Below are 19,376 nucleotides of genomic sequence, written 5' to 3'. Positions count from 1 at the left end.
GGATAATATTTTTTTGCTTTATATAGTAGCTAGACCTGTTCATGGGCCAGGCTCGGGCTTGGCTTTTGCCAAAATTTGAATGGGGCCCGACCTGAAGCCTGAGCCCAACATAGTGTAAGTCAGGCCCGAAGCGCGGCCCATGAACAGGTCTAATAGTAGCATTTGGTTCCAATGGAAGTGTCATTCGCTTACAAAAGTAATTCTACATTGTGCCTTTTGTTCTTTATATTCTGTATATTAATTACACAAGTGTCTGCCTAAATATTTTTAAGGGCAAAACTATTATTCATAAAAATGTTACTTTAATTAAACTTTCTAATGTTTGGTTGCAACTCAAAAACAAACTTGCAAAATGTTGTCATGGATTGAATTATTGGGTTTTAGGCTTGCTTGCAGGAGAAAGACTTGTATGAATCGAATATTTTCTTGTATGTAAGTGATTTTAATTAAATTTAATATGACAATTATCTTGTAGAACTCTTAAAAGTAAAGCCCATGATCATCTAAGATGCTAGGTAATTGTTCTGCAAGTCATTTTACCCCATTCTCTCTCTAGTTTTGAATATTGTTTTGCTTTCATTTATTTTGTACAGGCAACCGAACACTAGGCACATAGGCGAGGTGCACCCCCTTTAAAAAGGTGCTATCTTGGTGTGCCTTGCGCCTCAGCCCCTTACCAAGCCCCTTGACGCAAGCCCAAATAAATCCATGCTATGGTCTTAAATTCTTAATCCGTACTTAAAAATTGGTTTTATAATTTGGTTTTAGTTCCTCATCTTTTAAGAATTTAAGACCCTAGCATGGATTTATTTGGGCTTGCCTCAATGGGCTTAGTATAAGGCAGCTTGTAGAATTAGTGTAATGCAACTAGGAAAGAAATAAAGAGACTGAAAGTTTCATCAGTGTTTAGAGAACCGGACTAGGCACAAAACCGAAGAAGAAAGAGGCTCATGGGTCAGAGGTTCAACCAGGGTTGAACCGCGATTACATGGCTTATACATATACATATACATAGATACATGCATATACACACACACACTATGGGTCATATAAATACTATATATAATATATTTAAATATGGTGGATGGATGACAAGTTCCTTAATTTTTAAAGCAAATGGCTAGGGTTCAAGTCTCTTAATTTACATTTTCTTTAAAATAAGTGTGTGATAAAGTAGTATGTACAATAAAGAGTCAATAACACAACTAATGAGGTGGATTGGTGGTAATTAACGACATACGAAAATAAGAGGTCATGGGTTCAAATCTTGTTAAACACATTCTAAAATTTCAACTACTTAAGGACCCAGGCAGTTTCATGAAACCGGAACTGGTTCACCGGCTTTCTGGTTAAGCCATTTGGTCAACTGGTTTCACCGAGTTTTTAGCAGATATGGTTATTGGGGTGTGGCCGAACTGGTCACGGTTCAACCGGTCTGACCTGCTGGTCTGGTCTAGTTTCCTAAACATTGGGTTTCATGTGCTTGAATTGTTGAGCGCTTGACTATGTTTTATATGTTATGTCTATGTATTCTAATTTGAGCTAACAGGCTTTTTAACACATTTAATTTAAAGTTTAAGTATGAATTTTTAATTAATATTAATTTTAAAATTTTGCATTTTTTAAAATTTAAAAAATTTTGCACCTCACTTCAAAAAGGAGCATGTTAAGTCTGCCAAATTCATTATGGATTTGCTTAAGAATGCTGAGAGTAATGCAGATGAGAAAGGTTTGGATGTGGATTCATTGTATATTTCCCACATCCAGGTAAACCAGGCTCAGAAATAGGGGCGCCGCACTTACTGAGCTCATGGGAGAAACCCCTACATGTCTTCTCCTTGCCACATTGAGTTGATCTTGTCTGAAAAGGAAGAAGCTGTAAAGAAAGAGCCTGAGACTTAGTTAGCTCCAAGGAAACCCAACAAGGCTCAAGCTCTAAGAAGTGGTACTTCTTGAGCAGAGGGGTAAAGGTGTTTTTTGCTGAAGGATGTGATTAATTGTTTCAACTTCACTTTAAAGGACGGTTTTTGTTTCTTCTGGATCAAATTTTGTTATTTAGAAGCAATGAGATCTTTTGTTATTAAACAAACTTTGCTGGTTTTACTTTTTGGTTTGGTTGCTAAGTGGAATTTTGGACCATTGTGAAGTAGTTAAATATTAAATGATCAGTAAAAAGTGGGGCGATCATTTTACCCATAAAAAAAAGAGCATGCCTTACCTTGTGCCTTGGGTGCAAAAAGCCCCTTGTGCTTTTAAAACACTGATATTGGTAGCTAGTCCTCAACTAACCACCACTAACATTGTTGATTACAACTCCCCTCATGGGGTACTGTACCTCAAAACATATAATCTCTGTAGAGAACACTGATGTGGGCCCCATTGCAGTGGCCCCCACTGTGTTCATAGGACAACAGTGTAGTTATTTGTTTCAGTTATAGTAGTGTCAGTTTGAGTCAGTTTGTTAATTCAGTTGTTATTTATTTCAGCTTTTATTTACTTTATTTATCGTGTAAGTACTAAGGGCAGATGTGTCCTTTCCATTATGTACTAAACATAACCTATAAATATTAAGAGAGTGGCAGCGGCAGATCTGTTAGAATCTGTCCCTCTTTTCAACTACTTGTGTTCTCTTGTTTCTCTTCTATTCTCTCTCATTTCTCTCACTTTTCTTTTGTTTTGTAAACCTAAAACCTATTAGGATTCAAGACTGATTACATTCTTGATCTTCTACTTGGTATCAGAGCCTATCTAGGGCTTCTCATGTGTGTCTAGTCCAGCCGACCACATGAGGACTAGCTAGGGTTGGAAGCTTTGAAGAAGTTTTCGGTGGTTGAATCTTGGAGATTACCGGGAGAGGTTAGCAAAAGTTGAAGACTTGCCGCAACTTGTAGAGAGTTGGTAATTAGGAAGAAGCAGCGAAGGTTAGGGTTCAGGTAACCCTAGAAGACAGTAAACCGAAGTACATAAGTAAGTTTTTTTTATTGAGTTTCAGAGACTGCAATCAATCGAGATAGGTTGGACCTATCTAGAAAGAGGGGCCGAACTGTGTTCAAGTTTGTTTCTAAGGTTTGGCTTGTCGAACTGTGTTTAAGTTTGTTTCTAGGGTTTGACTGTTGGGCCGAACCCCCCTCCTTTAGAGGTGATTAGTTTTTAGGGTTTCATATTGCCCTACGACAAGTCCCACTTGTGCGGATTGTTGAGCACTTACTTCAGACCTACAGTTGAAACCCTAATTTTGCTCTCGCAGTAGTGGGCCCCACAGTAGTGATTTTAGAAAATAGCATCTTAGATTGATAGGCTGCTTGGTACTGTGCATGCCGATTGATTTCAGACCAGATTTGAGTTGATTTCTTGCATATACTGTGATAGGTGATTGATTTCATATCAGTTTTGGGTTAGTTTCAGATTAGATTTCGGATCAGATCAGAAATTAGATTAGATCAGATTTGTGGTGGTTTCGGATCAGATTTCAGACTTGCTTGTTTGACTCTGTTTTCTGGTATAGTGGCTCTAACAGTTTGTAGCCACTGAATCTTGATCAAAGATGGAGTTTAAGGGTCAGGGAGAAAGTAGTTTTGGAAACCACAGTTATGGTAGTGTATCTGAAACCGGGTTTCAGATTACAACTATGAGATTTGATGGGTCAAATTATTTGGAGTGGGCTCAATCAACCATGATGGCTATTGGAGGAAGGGGAAAACTGGGTTACCTCTTGGGAGATGTGAAAGAACCTTCCAAGGAGGACCCAACATACACCAAGTGGGTTCAAGAAAACTATTTGGTTATGGCATGGTTGTGTAATTCTATGTAGCCACATATTAGCCGAAATTACTTGTGGGCAAAGACATCTTATGAACTGAAGTGTAGCCACATATCAGCCGAAAGAGATATGGGATGTTGTGAAAGAAACCTATTCCCAACCCCTTAAGGTTGCCAAAGCCTATGAACTGAAGTGTGAGGTGAACAACCTTAAATAAGGAGATGAGCCAGTTTCTGTCTACTTCTCTACCTTGAAATCCTTGTGGCATGAGATTGACCATCTAGAGACTCTTGAGTGGGAGAGTCCCAAAGATGCACAGACTCACAGAAAGCAAGTCGAGACGAATATGGTATTTGAGTGTCTGGCTGGTTTGAATTCAGAATATGACATTGTGTGACAACAAATATTGACAAGAGATAGTGTGACCCTTTCTCAAGCATACTCCCTGGTGCATAGTGAAGACGAATATGGTATTTGAGTGTCTGGCTGGTTTGAATTCAGAATATGACATTGTGTGACAACAAATATTGACAAGAGATAGTGTGACCCTTTCTCAAGCATACTCCCTGGTGCATAGTGAAGAGACCAGGAGGAAAGTCATGATGCAGCCTCAACCTTCTTTCCCAGCCTTGACAACTATTAAACCTAAGCTAGGGGGTGACTCAGAAAGGGACCGGAAGAAGGAAGATAAACGGGATCTGGTATGTGAACATTGCAAGAAACCCAAGCACACAAAAGATACTTATTGGAAGCTACATCCTCACTTGGTCCCAGCAAAACTAAGAAATAAGAAGGGTAATGCTCATATGGTAGAGAACACTGATTCAACATCCTCATCAGGCACATCCCTAGAGACTTTAGCTGCTGTTCGGGCTGCCCTCATACAGATGGAAAAGGAAGTTGGGAGTTCAACTTAACCATCTCAATCACCATCAGCTCCTGCCACATCTGCATTTGCACATTCAGGTATTCGAGCCTCATCTTACCATGCTTCAGCTCCAGGTAATACTGACCACTGCTGGGTAATAGATTCAGGTGCATCTGACCATATGACTAGCTTGCCATTTTTGTTCACTTCTTTTCACTTGTCCTTTGGCCGAGATAGAGTATCCATTGCTGATGGCTTTCTTGTTCCCATTTCGGGCAAGGGGGACATCAAGCTATCGGATACTATCTCTTTATCTTCTGTCTTGCATGTTCTTAAGCTTGATACTAACATGCTTTCAGTTAGTAGTATTACCAAACACATGAATTGTTCAGTAACCTTTTTCCCTGACCGATGTGCTTTTTAGGATTTGGAGACGAGGAAGGTGATTGGGACTGGCTGTGAGAGGAACGGGATCTATCTGCTTGGAGAGAGTTCTCGTCTGGAGGAGTCAGTGGATAAGAAGTCTTTTGTTTCGCAGTCTGTGGTTTCGGTTATGTTTTGGCATAACCGATTAGGTCATTTGTTTTTTAAGTATTTAAAGAGTTTGTTTCGTGCTTTATTTGAGTCTGTTGAGTTATCAAAGTTGAGGTGTGAGAGTTGTGAGTTTGCCAAACATTGTAGAACCTCTTATTCTTTAAGTAATAAAAGGAGTAATTCCTCTTTTGGTATTATGCATACTGATGTTTGGGGGCCATATCATATCTCTTCTATGGGTGGGTACAGATATTTTCTACTGTTTGTTGATGACCATACCCGTTTTTCTTGGGTCTATCTTATGCGTTCTCGGGATGAGGCTCCTGCTCTGACCCAAAACTTCCATCAGATGGTTCTCACTCAGTTTGGGACCATAATCAAAGTCCTTAGATTTGATAATGTAAACGAATACTTTGCTCAACCATTGACCTCCTATCTTCTTAGCCATGGAGTTATTCACCAGAGCACTTGCCCTTATACACCTTAGCAAAATGGCGTTGCCGAAAGGAAGAATATGCATATCTTGGTGGTCGTTAGAAGCATTATGTTTACCTCCAATGTACCTATTTGCTTCTGGGGTGATGCTATCATCACGACAGTTTATCTCATTAATTGAGTTCCTTCCCGGGTTCTTGATATGAGAACCCCATTTTCCCTTCTATACCTAGACGAGGAGTTGTTCATTGTTCCCTTTAAAACCTTTGGTTGTACTTATTTCGTTCAGTTTCTCGGGCCTCATCATTCCAAGTTTGAACCTAAGGCCTCCAAATGCATTTTCCTTGGTTATACACAAACTCAAAAGGGCTATTGCTGCTATGATCCGGTTTCAGGGAAACGGTTTGTCTCCATGGATGTCACATTCTTTGAGGAGACACCCTATTATCCTAGGGTTTCTCCTCAAGGGGAGAGCAGTGAGAGTGGAAGTGGGGCTGTTCCTTTACCTATTCCACTGGATAATGAAGGCTGTAGCGGTGAGGGTGGTCAGAGGGAGCCGGGGTTGAGAGTCTATCACAGGCGATGCAGGCAGGTTGATCCCAGTCTTCGGCAGTCCCGGCCAGCTCCAGTTCCTTCTGTGGCTCCAAATTTAGAGCCTACTGAGATACCTCTCACTGTTGCCACTTCCCCTCCTGTGGATGACCTTGATCTCCCTATTGCCATTCGCAAAGGGAAACGACATTGCACCACTTTTACAGCTCACAGCGTCTCACAGTTCTTATCCTATGATCGTTTGTCTCCATCTTACCGGTCCTATCTCACTTCCATTGCCGATGTCCCTATTCCAAGAACAGTGCAAGAAGCCTTATCAGTTCTAGAATAGAAAGATGCAATTCAAGTTGAAATGGATACCTTGTTGAAGAATAATACTTGGGCACTGGTTGATTACCAAAAGGAAAGAAACCAGTGGGATGCAGATGGGTGTTCACTGTGAAGCATAATGCTGATGGCTCTATTGAAAGGTACAAACCCCGGTTGGTTGCAAAGGGGTTCACTCAGACTTATGGTATAGACTATTTGGAGACCTTTGCCCTAGCAGCCAAGATGACCACCATCCGAGTTTTGTTATCCTTTGCAGCAAATCATTCTTGGCCCCTGTTTCAGATGGATGTTAAAAATGCCTTTCTGAATGGAGACTTTCAGGAAGAGGTTTACATGCAGTTGCCTTCTGGATTCTATGATACAGAGACATGTAAGAATGTTTGCCGATTGAACAAGGCATTGTATGGTTTGAAGCAGTCACCTAGAGCGTGGTTTGGTAGGTTCAGATTAGCCTTTGGAAAGTTTGGTTATGTACAGGCCCAATCATATCATACACTATTCATCAAGAGGGTGGAGTCCTCTCTGACACTACTAGCAGTATATGTTGATGATATTGTGATGACAGGAAATGACAGTCATGAGATTGAGTCCCTCAAACAGCTCCTTCATCAAGAGTTTGAGGTAAAAGATCTTGGTGCACTACAGTACTTTTTGGGTATTGAGGTTGTTAGATCTAAGCAGAGGATTTTTATCTCTCAGAGAAAATATGTTCTAGATCTGTTGGCGGAAACTAGAAAGTTGGGTGTTAAGCCAGTTGATACACCCATCGAACAAAATCACAAGATTAGTGCAGAGGGTGGGGAGCCTCTTGAAGGCAAAGTTATGTTCCAACGGTTGGTTGGAAAGCACCTATATCTCTGTTTCATTCGGCCGGATTTCAGCTATGCAGTTAGTGTTGTTAGCCAGTACATGCACTCCCCTAGAACTTCTCATCTTCTTGCGGCAAAGAGAATATTAGAATATTTGAAAAGATGCCCAGGTAGAGGTATATTGCTCAAGAACAATAATCACATGAGGGTGGAAGTCTATACAGATGCCGATTGGGCTGGAAGCGTTGATGACAGAAGGTCTACCTCTGGATATTGTGCCCTGGTGGGAGGTAACCTTGTCTCTTGGAGGAGTAAGAAGCAGAGTGTTGTTTCCCGCTCTAGTGCTGAAGCGAAATATAGGTCAATGGCTAATGGAGTGGCTGAAATCTTATGGCTGAGGTCATTACTCGAAGAGTTGGGTATTGACTATGAAAAGCCCTTAATGCTGTATTGTGATAATCAGACAACTATTAATATAGTCTACAACCCAGTGCAGCATGACAGAACTAAACATGTCGAAGTTGATCGACATTCTGTGCGAGAAAGGGTCACATCACAAGAAGTGTGTCTTCCGTACATCACATCTAATATGCAGCTCGCGGATATCCTCACCAAGGTTGTACCAAGGAAGAAGTTAGAGACAAACCTATCCAAGTTGGGAATGATAGATATCTACTCCCAACTTGAGGGGAAGTGTTCGTAGGACAGTAGTGTCAGTTTGACAGCAGTGTAGAGTTGGGCATTACATCACATCTAATATAGCCCACAACATCGATGTGGGCCCCACTGCAGTGGTCCCCACTATGTTCGTAGGACAGCAGTGTAGTTATTTGTTTAAGTTATAGTAGTGTCAGTTTGTTAATTCAGTTGTTATTTATTTCAGCTTTTATTTACTTTATTTATTATATAAGTACTAAGGGCAGATGTGTCCTTTCCATTATGTACTAAACATAACCTATAAATATTAAGAGAGTGGCGATGGCAGATCTGTTAGAATCTGTCCCTCCTTTCAACTACTTGTGTTCTCCTGTTTCTCTTCTATTCTCTCTCCTTTCTCTCACTTTTCTTCTGTTTTGTAAACCTAAAACCTATTAGGATTCAAGACTGATTAAAGTCTTGATCTTCTACTATCTCTTGCAGCCCCTTGTTTTTCCTAGTGTTTTAAAAGGCATGCCTACGCACAGGCGAGGCGCATTTTTAGGGTAGGCACCTTGCCCAGGTCCTAGGTGCAACACACTTTCAAAAGGCGCACGCCTGGTGCGCATGCCAAGGTGCATTAGGCGTGCGCCTTTTGAAAATTGTACGTTTTTTTGCTTTTTTTGAACCAAGTTGTTGGGCCGGCGGCTCCACCCCTGGACCCCCGACCACACCCCTTGAGGCAAGCCCAAACAAGTCCATATTCAAGTCTTAAATTCTTAACTCTCACACAAAAAAATAATGATTTTATAATTCTAATTGCCTTTTAAGAAGTTATTTTATTAAGATGAATGAATGAACAAAATTAGCAAATAGGGGGTTTGGGCTTGCCTCGAGGGGTTTGGCACAAAGGCGACTCGTAGAATCAGGAATGTTATATGTTTTACATCACACTAGCTTCTTGAAGTAATGCAATTGAGGAAAAAAGAGATTGTGGGCTTTACATGCTTGAAAATGTTTTATATGTTTGATTTTATTTTTAAATTGTCATTTGAATATGCTTTACATGTTATGTTTATGTGTTTTAATTTTAGATAATAGGTTTTTTAAACCATTATTTTTAAAATTTAAGTTTATATTTCTTATTAATATTATGCTTAATATTTTTTTTTATTTTTTTGATTTTTCTGACACTTATTTTTGAGTTTTTTAGCAATTTTTTTTTTTGTATTTTTGCGCCTTGCTTCAAAAAGGCGCGCTTGCCTTGTGCCTCTCGCCTCGGGTGGAAATTGGCCCTTGCACCTTTTTTACACCTTGTGCTTTTAAAACACTGGTTTTGCTAGACAAGCTGCTAGGCTGTTAGCAGATCAAGGTACTGACTTGATACTTGTTCTCAACTCCTCCATTAGTTCCTTAACCTCAGCATATGTCTGTACTTTCAAGATCTCTCCTGATTTCTTCCTAGCCATCGTTATTACATTACAACCTGTGAATCCCCTTCTGTTATGACAATTCTGCACTTCAATGGTTTTCCTTTTTTAGACCCCGTAAAACAGCATTCAGCTCTGCCCTAGTTGAGTCCCTGACCTCGACAAGATTTTATTACATGGCAAGTATTCTTCCTTTAAACACCTACTCCTGAAATTCCTAGGCTGCCTAGATTTTACCCTTCAAAGTTTTAATGTATGGGTGTATGGGGATGGTAGTTTGCAACATCTTTTATATTCCACCAAATGCAGTCTTTCTGCAACTTCCCCCTTTCTCTTATTTTCTCTATGTCATCTGAAATACCTTTGCCCCTACAGGCAGGAAATAATAAATTTAAACATGAAAATGTTCTTTCAGACCATCATTGAAACTCCAATCATTATTTGGAATTTCGCTACTGTTGCAGTGAGATAAATTTCTTTTGTGAGAAAATAGTTTAGAGCCTTATTGTAAGAATGTGTATCTCGTGCAGGTTGTTAGCTCGGTTAAATGGCTTGAAGATGAGTTGGAACTCAATGCTCTTCACAATCCTGGCAGCCGTCGAGGTAGTGGTAATGAAAAAGCTGCTGTAGCTCAAAGAGCAGCTCTATCTGCTGCTTTAGGAGGACGAGTTGAAACTGCAGCAATGAGCACAATTACAGGTCTGTTAACCTCTGATAGTTGTTTAAAAAACATAATTTTTTTTATATTGTTGTAATAATATGTTAAACTAGTACATGCCAATATCGAGGCTTTAGACCTCAAACAAGTTCTCTTATCTTCTATTGCCTTTCTGAAATTTCACCTGCCCCAGATCCTGAAACAGTGTTACTTGATCAAAATTTCCAGTGCATCCATTTTAATTTTGACATCTTCCTGTTTTGTGTATTCTTTGTTCAGGTGTTAAGGCAACCTATCTACTTGCAGTTGCCTTTCTGGAGATAATACGTTTCAGCAGCAATGGTGGCATCCTTAATGGCCAGGCTAGTTTGAGTGCTTCTAGAAGTGCATTCAACTGCGTGTTTGAATACCTCAAAACTCCAAATCTAAAGCAAGCAGTCTTTCAATGTTTGACTGCAATTGTTCACAGGGCTTTTGAAACTGCAGTTTCATGGCTGGTATTTATTTTTTATCCATGTACAGGCTACTTTTGGTCTGACCTATTAGTTTGATTTTCTTTTGATGATTTTGTATGTATCCTGACCCGTCATGCGGATAAAGAGATAGTTTTATTCAATTGTTGAATTTCAAATAATTAAACTGATTTTATTAGCCTGTGGTCTTGACATGGAACTTCTGGAAAAAAGGGATATCTTTTAGGATGTGTTTGGTTTGAAAGAAAAGGTAGGGTTATCTTTCCTTACCTTTTTCTTTCAAACTAAATACAGCCTTAATGAGTTGGAAAGCTTTACGTTATTGTAGCGGTTAACATGCGCTTGCACATTTTGTTGTACACTCTTGGTAAACAGATATTGGAATTTGAAGTTTATTGCCACCTTCATATGTAGTTTGCTCATGTTTTGTTCTTGTCATAAGAATTGGAGCACTTTGATAATGTGGACTTCTATTATGTTCATCACTTCAAAATTTATGCTGGAGCTTGGAGCCATCCTGGTCTACCAAAGTATGAATGGCGGACTCTTATAAGTTGGGCTAGTTTGTAGATGACCATTTTTTTCTCAACTTCTTTGCCTCTGGTAACTTTCCAAGTCTCGTATATTGGTTCCGACTGTAATTTGTGAATCTCCTTATACAGAAGAGCAAAGCAGTTGGAGATTGGGTACAATTTGAAGGGGCTGAAGCTTTGGCTTCAAAAGTCTGGAGAGTTTCAAGTTGTCTAGTTTTAATCTGTAATAGCTGCATCAGTCCTTTTGGATTTTATATGACCATATAATTGAACTCTTCTTCTATGTTGATGTCAACTGTCTTGTATCTTTGATATATCTTGTTAATTTAAAGCTGTAGTGTTGGTATTTGTATACATTCAAAGAAAAATATATGCTTTTGCAGACACTGATTGGTTAGGGGAACAAAAAGAAGTGGGCGTTTTTTGTCAGTAAGAAAATTATGTGCACTTCTGGAAAATTTGAGCAAGCTGTTATTGGCATTTTAAGGGGACATTGCTTGGTGTAATGGTAAAATCTTGGGCTGACAAATGTGAGGATGCAAGTTCCAGTCTGAGAGTGGTCACTTTGTGCAAAAAACTGTGAAGGTTAAGTTCATATCCAATGACTCCTGATCGCGAGGACCATTGTTTACCAAAGAGCCTGTTAAAAAAAGAGGGAAGCTAATGTGGAAATGTATCAGAGCCACTACCTTGTGGATTTTATGGGAGGAGAGAAATGCTAGAATATTTCAAGAAAAGGAAAGAAGTCTTGCTGAAGTCAAGGAATGTATATTGACAAAGACAATTTCATGGCTGAAATCTTCACAGTTGTTGGCAGATTTCTCCTTTGATGACTTAAGGAGAAATTGGGAAGCAGTGGCTTCAACAGTCTCCACCAAGAACAAATCACAAGTTGAATGGAAACCCCCACAGGATGGAGTGGTAAAATTGGATTTTGATGGCAGCTGCCAAGGTAACCCAGGGCCATCCGGAATTGGTGGGATTCTGAGAGATAAAGACAGCAATATGTTGTCTCTTTTTTCAGGACTAGTGGGTGAAGGTGATTCTGTAAGGGCAGAGCTACTAGCAGCGGTACAAGGTACACAGATGGCTAGTCAAATTGGAGTGAACAATTTGTTAGTAGAAGGGGATTCCAAGGTAGTAGTGGGCTGGCTGAATAGCCCAGACACAGTTTGTTGGGGCTACAGGGATCTGTTAAAGAAAGTTAAATGGATGACAAGAAATATGTGGGTCAGCAGATCAGCAAATGCAATGGCTGTTTCTTGGCCAAGCAAGGGGTGTCAAGGGGAGATCTGTTTTGGGCTACTTTGTAATTTGTGTCTCTGGTTTGGGCATGTTTAGTGTATATGATTCAGTCCTTGGGGGAGGTAACATCTCGTGCCTCTTCCTAGGCTGTTTGTATTTCTGATATTTGTTTTAATAGAATTACCCTCATTTATCATAAAAAAAACATTTAATGTGGGTCTAGGGCAGCAATGATATCATGACTTGTGAGATCTTAGATTTTTTCAAGGCTGTTCATAGAAGGTTGGGTGATGGTGATAGAGTGGGATTTCGGGAGGACAGGTGCTATAGGGATACTCTCCTAATTTTGGTCTTCCTGATCCTGTATTTTTGTGGTGGTGGCTTAATGACAAACTGGTTATTTCTTTTAATTAACACAAGGTGGACAGTATCATGTTGGTCCTAAGATCTAAGAGCAACTTTAATGATTGGGATGTGAATTCTTTGAAGGATTTATTGGCAAGGTTTGAATGACTGAGCTATTCTTGATTGAGAAGAATCAAGAGATGGATGTAGAAAAGATGCCATAGATGAGTTACTTGTTTTTTTCATTCTATTTCACTCTTAAACACAGGCAAGGCACATTTTAAGGCATGAGCCTCACATCAACCCAGACATAGCCCCTTTCAAAAGGATACATCCCTGGTCCCTCAACCTAGGTGTGATCCTTGTTTTTTTTGTTAAGTAATAGGTGTGATCCTTTTATAAGTTTGTTTTGTTTTTTTCAGTCATATTTTATACATTCTTATGTCTTTTACACCTTTGTAATGGTCCATTAACCTCTAATTTAACTTTTATTGGTGCTTGTATGACCAAAATCAGAAAACTGACCCCCCTTATATATATGAAATGTTCTGAAAGTTGTAATCGCACAGTAAATCATTTAGAAAATTGAACCAAATCGTGAATCATATAATAAACCGTAAGCTTATAGTCATCTCCTTCTCCCACCCCACTACCAACTTAGAATCACCTTCAACCATTAGGTTTCTTATATTCATCTCCTTTGCAATCTGGACTCCCTGTAATGCAGCAAGCATTTCAGCTCTATCAGAATCCCCTACTCCCACTGGTTGAGAACAGCCTTGACATGTCCTTCTCTATTCTTTAATATCCCTCCCACTCTAGATGGGCTTGGGTTATCTTGACTGCTCCCATCAAAGTTCAGTTTCAAGTATCCTTTAGGCGGAGAAATCCAAACAGATTCTATCTTTATTTTTGAATGGAAGCTTCTTGCGACCCTAACCCAATTCCTCCAAAAATCATCAAAAAAGAATTGGCAAAAGATTTCCATAGTTCTTAACCAATATATTACTCTAATCATCACATATTCTTTGATTTCTTGCTTCTCTCTCGTTTTCTTGAAAAATTCTAGTATTTCTTTCTTCCCAAATAGTCTCTGTAGGAAAATTCCACTTGCAACCAAATAAAGAGAAACACCAATCCCAAAACTTTGTGCTTTGCTTCATTTTGGCAAGTGCCTTGTGCCTTGGGCTGGGTGCTAGAAGGCCTTTACACTTTTCTTATGTCTCACTTTTAAAACACTGGTTGAAGTGGAGGCAGCTCATTTCCCAGCAGATATAATTTAGAATGCTTTAGTTTGCATTTCAAGCTCCTTTATTCTTGTGGCTTGCTCTTTTGGAGAACCCTCCAATGGTGAATAGTTAGATAATATTATCGTAAAGTTCTGATCTTGTGTATTGAGAATTGAGAATCTATCTATTTTCTTCTCCTACATTGTAGATTTGGAAGGATGACATATTTGGCATTCTATAGAAAAAAGGGTGGAAGTAATTGGATGTTTGATTTTTGATGACAAAAAGTAATGTGACAAAAACTCTAATATATTTTGGAAATATGAATGCCACAGTTGTGTGGAGGATGTTGATCAAGGCAATGAAAATTCACTCAATAGCAATAGGAATAGGCAAGGTTCAAAATATCGATACGCCTGATACGCTGGTATGGGCGTATCGGGCGAATCAATACTGTCTTTTTTTAGTTTATTTTTTATTTTTTTTTCTCAAATTGGTTCGGGGGGGGGGGTTTACCGGTCAGATCCCGATACACCCACTATAGGGGCGTATCGGAGGGGTCCTGGAACGATACGTATCGGCCGATATGTGTCGATACTTTGAACCTTGGGAATAGGTTATATAGGAAAATAGAGAAAATTCACATCTTTAATCAAATTCTAATATGCTAAAATTGTGTGTACAAAATCTGGGCCTGGGGTAGTAGGAACAATATGTATTAGGAATTTGGGACGCAATACCAAATTGGTGAAATGTGAAGGGGTTAGCTGTTAGCTGAGGCTAACACTTTGTAAAGGGGTGCAAGGCACAAAGCCTGTAACGTAATTGTTGTCTTTTACCAAGTAATAAAGTTCTATTGTTACTTATGGTGGAAAAGGATTTTGCCCCCTTTGTATAGCCTGAAGAAATCAACTTGAACTAGGACTTTTGCTTAGACCATTAACTCCTACAAATATAAAGAAACTAGATATTTCTAAAAATAGTATCTTATGATTTAATATGAATACTTAGGGAATTACTATAAATAGTAAGTCCAAAAGTTACTATAAATAGTAAGGTGTTCTAAGAATAGTAAATTTCTAGAGAAATTATCCCTGGACATCTCGAACTCCTATTTAGGACTAAAATCTATCAATATAACTCCCAAGTATTTACCCTTGCAATGATTCTTTCAACAAAAAACTGAACTCTTTTCTACCTCAACTAGAGTCTACCATAACCAGTGTATGGACATGGACACAGACATGGGAATCAAAATTGGACACATTTGGGGATTTTGACTTGGCAAGGCAATGAAACAAGGACTTGAGGAGATGCCTATATAGATGTATACACTATTTTTTTTTGGTGAATGATGTCTACATTATTAAACTAGTCTGTATTTTGTTACTTGTTATTTATAAAAAATGACATTCATTATGTACATTACAAAAGTGTAAGAGATTGTCATTGTTACTTATTATTTAGGAAAAATGACATTCATTGTATGCATTAGCTGTTAATTTCTGTTGATTAAGCAAGGAGAATAAGAAACATGCCACATTGAGGTGCAAGAATCCATGGAGTGTTAGAGTTCGACACATGTCCGACAAGGACACCAGGCATTTAGGAGAGTCCATAACACTGGTCATAACTTAGATGCGTCTTGACCAAAACTCATGAAACTTTAACCAATGATATTGCATATTTGGGCGAGTCAAACTATGGGGTCCACTAGTTGGATGTTTGATTTTGACTATTGACCAAAATCTGCAGTATTTGAAAAACAGCTCCAAAGATGCTTCAATAAAACACACTTCTGCTCATCCATTTTGGCTGAAACTTGGTGAGCATCCAGTACCATAAGATTACTAAGTAACAAAAAATTGGTTTTAATCCACCTAGTAACATGGGAGATATAGCCTGGTTGCTCAGGGCTGTTAGGTCGGACTGTTGGACAGTCATCTGTGCCACTTCAATTTTTTTTTTCAGTTTTTTTTTTCTTTGCTTCTATGTTTGCATCACGAAGAAACTGTTTTTCAGGTAGTAATTCACCAACACAAGAGGAAGAACTAACTGATATTCTTTCATATGTATCTTATTCTGATAACTCGTCTTTTATGATTCATTATTTAATTGAACTCTAGAATTTGACGTTCTAGAGAGATCTAATTTATGGTTCCTCATGACAATGGCTCATTGGTTACTTTGTTTGCTTGGACTTGGAGCTTTCTATGTAAGCATTGGTTTTGGCTGATCGTTCTAATTGGGTCTTCAGGAGGATCGGATTTCTGAAACTGGCAATGAAGCTGAAATAAGAGAGTCTACTCTTTCTGCTCATGCCTGCTTTCTCATAAAAAACATGTCTCAGAGGGAGGAGCACATCCGAGATATTTCTGTTAACTTGTTGGTTCAACTTAGAGATAGGTTTCCACAGGTAAAGCTATCTTTACAATGTTATTGTTCTGTGCATATTAGTTCTAGAGACAATTTGGTTGTATGCCTTGACAAGATGGATTTATGTACATGCAGATTTTGTGGAATTCTTCATGTCTTGATTCTCTTCTATTCTCTGTCAATAATGATTCATCTTCTTCCCTTGTAAATGATCCTACCTGGGTAACTACAGTTCGTTCTTTGTATCAAAGAGTTGTTCGGGAATGGATCAGCAATGCACTTTCATATGCGCCATGCACTAGTCAGGGTCTTCTACAGGTTTGCTTCCAAAAAAAAAGTTTACCAAGAAAAATCGTTATGGTTGCACCATTTTTATCATTTCTTCTTTATAGTTCAAAAAGTATTGATTCTCATATACTTATTTTCATAATTGAAATGGTGAGCTTGAAATGGCCATTCTATTTTTTACAACAGTCTAGGTGTACCTTTATTTGATAGGTATTTTACTGGATTGGTTTTCAAAAATTTGTAAATACTGTTTGAGGAAGTGGCAGCAAGTGTCCAATGGGGTGAGAGATCAGTAAATGGTCTAGCAGATTGTGCTAGCTAGAAAAGGTGTTAAAAGATAAGCTGCAATGGGATTTGTGCCCTAGGGAGAATGATTTTAAGGAGGAAGAAAGCTGTAATGGGGTAGTAGACCTGTTCATGGGCCGGACTCGGGCTTGGCTTTTGTCAAAATTTCAATGAGCCCAGCCCGAAGCACGAACCTGCAACATTGTAAAGTTGGGAACGAAGCCCGGCCCATGAACAGGTCTACGGGGTAGGTAGGCTGGGTCCTAGCCTACACAAGCGGGGTGTTCTGGGCACACATCAGAATTATGTATATTGTATCATACATATTCTTTGCCACTATTAATAATTGGTTTTTTCTTTGATGACTAATCTTGAAAGTTTTCTATTAAAGTCAATTTCATACTAAAAATTATTTTATTGATTCCAATCTCAATTGATGTTTTGTCCATACAAATAATAGTCTTTTTTATTCTTAGGGTGATTGTCAAATGGATATATGAACATTTTATTCTTTTAATGGCATTGCTGATGTTTTTCTAATTTAGAAAAAAATTGTAGTTGAGACTTCTCTTGGCACCTTGTGCTACTTGAACATGAAGCTTATGTCCTTATGGATATGCCACTTTGGTAAATAAATAAATAACCTGTGTGTACTGGGGGGAGGTTTCCAAAACTCTAGTTAATTTTAAGAGGGAATTCTTTCCCATCCCTCACCTTTTTTTTCTGAGTGAACTTTTTCTTCCCACGATCTCTTGCTCTCCCTTCACTCTGGGCAATGAGACTGAACTACAGGCCTTTTGTGTGCCTTTCTACCGTAGTCAACAGCTATAGTAGAAATAACTCTTGCTTGCTGTTCTACTTTTTGCTTGTTAATACTTCTTCTTCTTCTTCTTCTTCTTTTTTTTTTTTTTTTTTTTTTTGTGAAGCCTACTTTCACAAGCGAGGAGATTTCTGCTTTAATGTGCCTTTCTATGCTGTTGTGTTCTTGTATGCTCTCTATGATGAAACTATTATTCAGTGGTTGGGTTATAGTTACTTCTTTCAGATTATTAATTGTTAAAATAATTTAGTTGTTGGTGTAAGGGTCTGTTTGGCTAGTTAAAGTGTTTTTTATTTCGTTTTTCACTTCTGTTATGTCTGTTATTGTACTCAGGGGCACAAGGGTCTTTTCCCTTGTTATTTCTGCCACCCTATATATATTATAATAAAGGCTGGCGCCGCCAGTACTGTTACATTGCAAATTCCTTCTCTTCTCTTCTCTCTTCTCTCTTCTTTTTCTCTTCTCTTCTCTTCCTCTTATTTCTGGCCGGCCATACTGTCAAGATGGTATCAGAGCGGGAATACTGACTAAAAGAGAGCAGATTGAACAACCTTTACTGAGAGAACAGATCGAACAGACTTGCTGAACTTGGGCAGAACAGAGATCTGAATCTGGACTGAGGAAAACAACTCTACGACTGGTAAAGTTCTTCCGTTTTCTCTTCTTTACCGTCCTTTGTCGTGTACCTAGTGAAAACCAAATGAATCTGGGTTGCTGAATGCTGTCGGATTTGTATACCTTTTTTTTGGATCATGTGATCCTGTTCATGTGTTAAGACGACTGTAGGTCAAGGATGCCCTGCCATCTCAATAATTTGACTTGATTATAAGTGATAAGGATCTCTCCTGCTGATTAATGGCTTTAGACATTCTGGAAGGCTGGTAGGTTGGGATTGTTAAAACCGTACAGGTCTGAAATCTGCCGAATATTGCCTTTGTTTTGTCCTGAATTTGGTACTGTTTGTGCTCAGCCTGTTTTTAAACCCAAGTGTGTGGGTGTGGACTGAGTGGAGCATTGTTTTGTGAAGTAAGGAGGGGTCCTAAGTTCGGTGTTTGGGATTGATTATCTGTTTTGACCATGTCGTCTGATAATTCTGCTACTTCAGAGATTTCAGGGAGCCACAATGGAGTGAGTGGGGGAATGGATATGAGTTTTCCCATGGCTGTTATTCCCTTTGATGGTCTGAACTACCTTGAGTGGTCTAGGGGAATAAAACTTTACATCATTGCTAGGGAGAAAATAGGATACATCAATGGGAGAGTGAAGGAATTGAAGTGTGGAAGTGCTGAATATGATAGGTGGAACCAAGAGAATAGTATGGTGATGTTTTGGCTCTTGGTTTCCATGCTTCCACAAGTAAGGAAGACTTTTATGTGGGCTGAAACTGCTTGTGAGATATGGGAACAAGCGAAGTCTACTTATTCAGAGTAGAGACACTATGCCAAGATATATCAACCGCAAGTTGAATCCTCTACTTGCAAGCAGGGGGAGAGGAGTCTCTCGATGTACTATTCTGATTTGACATCGATATGGAAAGAACTTGATCACTATCAGAATGTGAATTGGAAGTGTGATGAAGATGCAAAGGCATATAAGTCACTTGTATCTCAACAACGGGTTTTTGCCTTCCTCCTAGGGTTGAATCCTTCATATGAGTCCATCAGGGTGCAGATCTTGGGTAGTAAAGACTTGCCATCAGTTCAGGAGGTGTATGCCTTGGTGTAGTCAGAAGAGAGTAGAAGAAGTGTGATGAATGGTGTAGAAGGGGAG

General features: G+C 39.0%; 1 protein-coding gene across 3 annotated transcripts in view; it reads left to right on the top strand.

Annotated features, from left to right (window-relative positions):
* Window positions 1-19,376, top strand: part of LOC148862999 (phosphatidylinositol 4-kinase alpha 1-like) — a 78,524-nt gene that overhangs the window by 7,716 nt on the left and 51,432 nt on the right. For all 3 annotated transcript variants that reach the window (XM_088978631.1, XM_088978632.1, XM_088978633.1), the window contains exons 8-11: window positions 9,885-10,053; window positions 10,292-10,509; window positions 16,095-16,253; window positions 16,349-16,531. In XM_088978631.1, the coding sequence (XP_088834757.1) occupies window positions 9,885-10,053; window positions 10,292-10,509; window positions 16,095-16,253; window positions 16,349-16,531 (729 nt within the window). The remainder of the gene's footprint in view (window positions 1-9,884; window positions 10,054-10,291; window positions 10,510-16,094; window positions 16,254-16,348; window positions 16,532-19,376) is intronic.

The sequence above is a fragment of the Nelumbo lutea genome, chromosome 3, assembly GCF_056320005.1.
Source record: "Nelumbo lutea isolate HS-2025 chromosome 3, American lotus-T2T, whole genome shotgun sequence".
NCBI lineage: Eukaryota > Viridiplantae > Streptophyta > Magnoliopsida > Proteales > Nelumbonaceae > Nelumbo > Nelumbo lutea.
This window is presented reverse-complemented; position numbering and strand designations above follow the sequence as displayed.